Raw genomic sequence first — 5,489 nt, 5'->3', positions numbered from 1 at the left:
AGCAAGACACATCCAAAGAGTCAAAAGTCAGAGCAGTAAGGCTAAAACCAAACATGAGCTAAAACGGCATTCCTTGTACAACAGCCTACCTATGTGCCATAAAACAGAGAAAATAAAGACAGGACAAAACAGAGAAAATAAAGACAGGACAAAACAGAGAAAATAAGGACAGGACAAAACAGAGAAAATAAAGACAGGATATTTCATGATTCACTTTGTTTTCCTCAAAACTGTGCAATTGACCCGCACGATTATCGAGCGTGTTGGTGATCTTCTTGTCCCTGCCAATGATCCCAAGCTGAGGTAATTATAATTCATCGAGGAAAGCTACCTTCAGTCATGTATGTATATATCTAGATCTATCTGAACACAAAGTCACGCCGGGCTCTCTCCCCCCACAGCGAGCGTTATTATGTACACAAATTTGGGGTCCGTCCACTTGACCAGGAACGAGCGTGATATGACACACGATGGTTGGATGGATCCACCACCAACTGCCAGTTGTACAGTCCATCGGCCACCCCCCCCCCCTCCATAAACACGTCTGTCATTCCTCTAGAACAACAGGGGAGAGGCAGCGCTAGTTCAAAACAGCATTTTAGTAAGAACCATATCTTTCCCTAAAAAGAGCACTTATAAATGTCATTTCTCGGGCCACAAACACATTATAATCAGCTGAGAAAAATGTAACAAGTGTAAGCAGATAGTGATAAGATCAGCATGCCCTCAAAGACAGCCAATAGAAGATTATACGGTACTTTTTTTTTTTATCTCAATGACCCCTGGCAACTAACGAAGCACCCTCTCTTCCTTTCAAGATCCATCTCCCACAAAACAACGACGATCACAACAATCTAACAAAAACCATCTTTGGACTCACAGAGACAGCAATCCATTCAAAAATCTTTGGCACCGGGTGAGGGACAGAAAAAATAATGATTCAACTTTACACGAGATTGCTGCTACAAATACTGCCGGATGCATCGATCGCATTGCAAGGCAGTGCTGCGACTGACTGACTGACCTTTTACGACAACATGAAAAAGTCGATACCTTCAGAGAGAGGGACACAAAACCTGCAGAGCCAGCTACCAGCTCCTCTTCACTACACCCTCACACTTGTAAGTCTCACTTTCTCAACTGTCACACTATTTACACTTTACAGTTCACACACACAAAAATGAACCGTCAACGCATTTACTGAACAAACAAGATCAATGCTCTATATACATCTGTGTGGACAATATATGCTGGATGGACAAACTCGAAATTCCTCTCACACACACACACTAGCAGTGAGTGCACGCACTTTGTTTGACACACATAGCTGCTACATTTCGACTGAACATGGTGAGAGTGTGAGGTAAGACCGCGGCAATGCTGCACAGCGACACACACCACAGCATTCGATATGTCCGGTTTCCATTTGCTTTTTTTTTTCTTTGAATAAATACCCACATGAAAGACATTTTTTTTGCCGGAAACAGTGGCAATTTATACAATTAAAACAAAACAATAATATACAAAAAACCCAAAAAAACCCACACGCACTCAAACAAAAGAGAGAGAGAGAGAGAGAGAAAAACAATTGTACAACAGTGCTGTTCCCTCTGTAAAAAAGTCTGGTTTAAAAAAAAATTGTTGAGTAACGAGACATCACGTCTACTCTTCCTTAGGAATGTCCGATTGTGACAACAAAGGCGCGCTTTTCAATTCTGGTTCTACGCCTTACACAAATGCGAGGCGTGCTGACAAAATGAGTTACTTCTCGTCTCGCAATCCACAAATGAAGATATTGGCCAAAAATCGATATTAGAGATAGTCAAATATGTGCATTTTCTATTGATGCCACATTATATTTCTTTAAGTATTATAACCTGTCTTTAATTATTTCATATTTATAAATTGCCAAAAACTTCACGTATAAGTGTGATGTATATATATCCGAGAAGTAACCCACTTTGTCAGCACGCCACACAAAAGTTTCTGCTCCACTCCCTCCAAGCTCTCCCCACAAACCTCCCCGAGGGAGCACAAGACATGTCAGACAGAAACAGCAGGCAGGGTTTGCAAATGTCAGAGGCCTGCCATAAAATAAATGTCCGCAATATTCACCCAAGATACTGCGACCTCAGAGCTTTTTGTAGTATCTCCATTTTTGGGGGGTTTTTTTACATTGAAAATGTGACTTCTTCTTCTTAAAACTTTTTCTAAAGCCCACTCTTCGTTATGAACACAGTTTTCACTGTAAAAAAAATAAAAATGTAGATACGACAATAAAGCACTGAGGCCGCGATACGCACACACAACACTTGATCACATACTTTTCGCGTTTTAAGCCTTGCTCAGGCCAACAAAACAAATCGATAGAATATCTTGAACTGACACAGAGAGACCTTTACACAGCTGTCCTCGACAATGCAGATAACATTGCTACTCTACACAAAAAAGCAGATATTTTTCTTCTAACAGGTCTTTTCACAGGATGAACACTTCAAAAAAAGAAGAAAACAAAACAAAACTTCATACGTAAACTGAACAAAATTCAAACTGGCAGGAAAACTTTTGAGGAAAAAACGGGAAGGAATTAATTGTTGGGAATAAAAATAATCACGAAAAGCAAGACTTCCAATATGGAACACCATGCAGGGCTCGTTAACCCTAAGGTAGCGGCACAAGTCACACAACACTTGTCGTTAACCCTAAGGTAGCGGTACAAGCCAACCCTTACGCTCACTACCAGAATTAACACTTTTGGACACGCATGCTCTGGGCCACAATTTTCCCAAACTAACAAACCCAACAACACATTTTCAGCAACTCGCGACCTCAGTGCTTTCTTGTCGAATCTCAATTTTTTTTTTTTAAACAGTGAAAATTAATATGTGACTGCTTCTTAAGCTCACTCTTTACTTTGTTATGAACTGTTTTTGCGGAAGAAAAAAATAATGGAGACACGACAAGAAAGCACTGAGGTCGTGAACTGACATCTAAAATCAAGATCTACTTCAGTCCAGCTACTTCAAAGACACTCACAGACACACATAATCTCTCTCTCTCTCTCTCCTATTTACACTTGTATGTATACATATATTATATATATACACAGCTCAGATATAAACAAGAAGGGACAGGATACTTTCTGTAAGTTCATACATATCTACATCAACTTAAAAAAACCCAATCCCTCATCACATTGCTCCAGGCCCATCCTGTCCCTTTACATATACCGACCTAACAGAACGAACACGTCTCTGTCGGCGCCCCGTCTTCTTACATCTCACAGAGACACATCTAATCTAAAGACACGTGGAAAGACACGTCACCTCGACGGCTACACTCAGAATCACAGAGCTGTTGGCAACACCCAGAGGGACACACACACGAGAGAAGAACCAGCTCTGACAAATCTTCTACGTCTCAACGCCACAACAAGACTTATTTATAGGACTGGTTACTGTACAGAAAGCAGTTTTGATACAAGTACTTGAAACTTGAGAAGAAATGTACAAATACTACACTTGATTTGAGCTAAATTCCTTTATATCTTCGAGACCATTAAAAAAAAAATACTGTTAATTAATTTAGATCTTATGATTCCCTTTGCAAACAGGGTCAAGTTTTTCTCAAACCATATGTACATATATGTCAAGGGGCAACACGTGTGTTAGGAGACTTTTATACTTTTTGAACATAAACACACTATACAAAATCTTTTTTTTTTTTTTTCATTTAAGTACTTTTAAACTCTGTGAGTAATCAAGTCATCAACATAGACGGAAAATGAATCTTAAAAACACACACATTCTCTTTTTTAAATCTACATTTCACTGGTCTATTGAAAAAGTTCTTAAATAAAATAAAAAGCAAAGGCTTTTCCAGCTAGTATGCTGTATGTTATGCTCCAATGGTATGTATGTACGCTCCAATGGTACGTATGTTCAATGGTACGTATGTATGCTCCAATGGTATGAAAAAAGTGATCTCCACATATGACTACCCTGTTACTGATGATGATGAAGTCCTAGTGTCACAAACTACATCATAAACTGGGAGGTGGGGGTGGTGGGGTGGCAGGAGGTGGAGGTGGGGGTGGTGGCGGTCCCTTCAGGTTGGGCATGGGAGGCAGGGGGGGTTTCTTGGCGTCCATGCGAGCCCGGTGCTGCGCCATGAGCTGGTGGAAGCGCTCGTGGTGGGGCGGGTTGGGCACATCTGTGGTCGGGGTGACGGGCGGGAAGCCGTGAGAGTTGTCTTCCTCCTCATCGCTGTCGTCGAAGATGTTGCTGGGGAGGGTGGAGGTGAAGGCGTCGTTGATGCTGAACCCACTGTTCTGGTGGTGGGGAGGGGGGTGGTGGGGGTGGCCACCGGCGGAGCTGTTCATGTCGGGATACATGCCGAGACGCTGAGCCTCCTGGAGTCCCATGGTAGCCGACGGCGCCGGGCCGAGAGAGGACGGGTAGCTCGAGGCGGCCACAGAGCCTGTGCGCGCCTGTTTGGATGGACGCTCGTCGTAGTAGTCTACAGCAGAGGAAGAAGAGCGCTTGCTCGACTTGCCCTCGTGGCGCGAGCTCGAGTGTTTGCTGGAGTGCTTCTTGCTCTTGTTGTGGTGGTGGTGGCTCTTGTGGTGGTGGCTCTTGTGGTGGTGGTGGTGGCCCGAGGAAGACGAGGAAGAGTCGCGGTCACTTCCTGCACCGTTCATCTCAACGTCTCGACCGCGGCCGGACTCGCTGGACTTGGGCACGGGGAGACGGATCCGTAGACCACCGCCGCTGCTCCCCTCGGGCTTTCGCTGGCTGCCTCCTGGCGTGGAGGTCAGAGTGGGCGCTACAGAGTCGTCGACGATCTCTCCTTCCTCTCGCGGGGTGCTCGAACGGGAGCTGGACCCACTAGGACCGGCCGTCTCCTCAGGGATACTGACGGGCGGGTCGGAGCGGATGGGTTTGATCTTAATTTTCAAGCCAGAGTCCGTGTACTTGACGGCGTGACGCTCGCCGGTGGCCGGGTCGCGCTTGAGCTTGATCTTGTTGCGAGGGTTCGGGCTGTCTACGGGGACGCTGAAGGGCGAGGACACATCGCCAGCACCGCCAGACGCGGAAAGTCTCGGGACTCGCGAGGACACGTCTGCTGGTGAGTTCGTAGCTGAGCGATCAGAGGACTCAGCGGAAATGTTCTCCAGCATGGCCGCCCCGGGGTAGGCAGAAGTAGGCGGGGGCTGCGCTACATCTCGATCCGTAGGGGGAGCGGAAACCTGGCCACTCTGATCCAGACTGGTGGCCAAAGCTTTTGACCGGGCGCGGTCGCGGTACGAAGCCAGCGAGATCTTGGGGCCCTGGGCGGGGGGAAGTTTTTGTGATCTGCCGGGCGCTCCTCCAACTTCAGGACTCTGGGTCCTCCCCTCGGTGAATGCTGCCAGGTGGCTGCTCATGTCTGGGGCGTCGCCCGCCTGAGGTAGGTTCGTGCCAGTGGCTTCTGGCGGGCTGGGCGGGCGG

The 5,489-nt window shown here is 46.1% G+C and overlaps 1 protein-coding gene across 4 annotated transcripts in view; it reads right to left on the bottom strand.

Moving 5' to 3' along the window:
- Positions 1-3,714: 3,714 nt before the first annotated feature.
- Positions 3,715-5,489, bottom strand: part of LOC101847014 (cyclin-T1) — a gene marked incomplete in the record, with an annotated part of 21,254 nt that continues 19,479 nt past the window's right edge. For all 4 annotated transcript variants that reach the window (XM_013090923.2, XM_013090922.1, XM_035973663.1 and 1 more), the window contains 1 exon segment: positions 3,715-5,489. In XM_013090923.2, coding sequence (XP_012946377.1) covers positions 4,043-5,489 — 1,447 coding nt within the window.

Source organism: Aplysia californica, unplaced genomic scaffold (genome assembly GCF_000002075.1).
Source record: "Aplysia californica isolate F4 #8 unplaced genomic scaffold, AplCal3.0 scaffold01680, whole genome shotgun sequence".
NCBI classification, from domain to species: Eukaryota; Metazoa; Mollusca; class Gastropoda; order Aplysiida; family Aplysiidae; genus Aplysia; species Aplysia californica.
The sequence above is the reverse complement of the archived record's forward strand: the minus strand, read 5'-3'. Positions and strand labels throughout refer to the sequence as shown.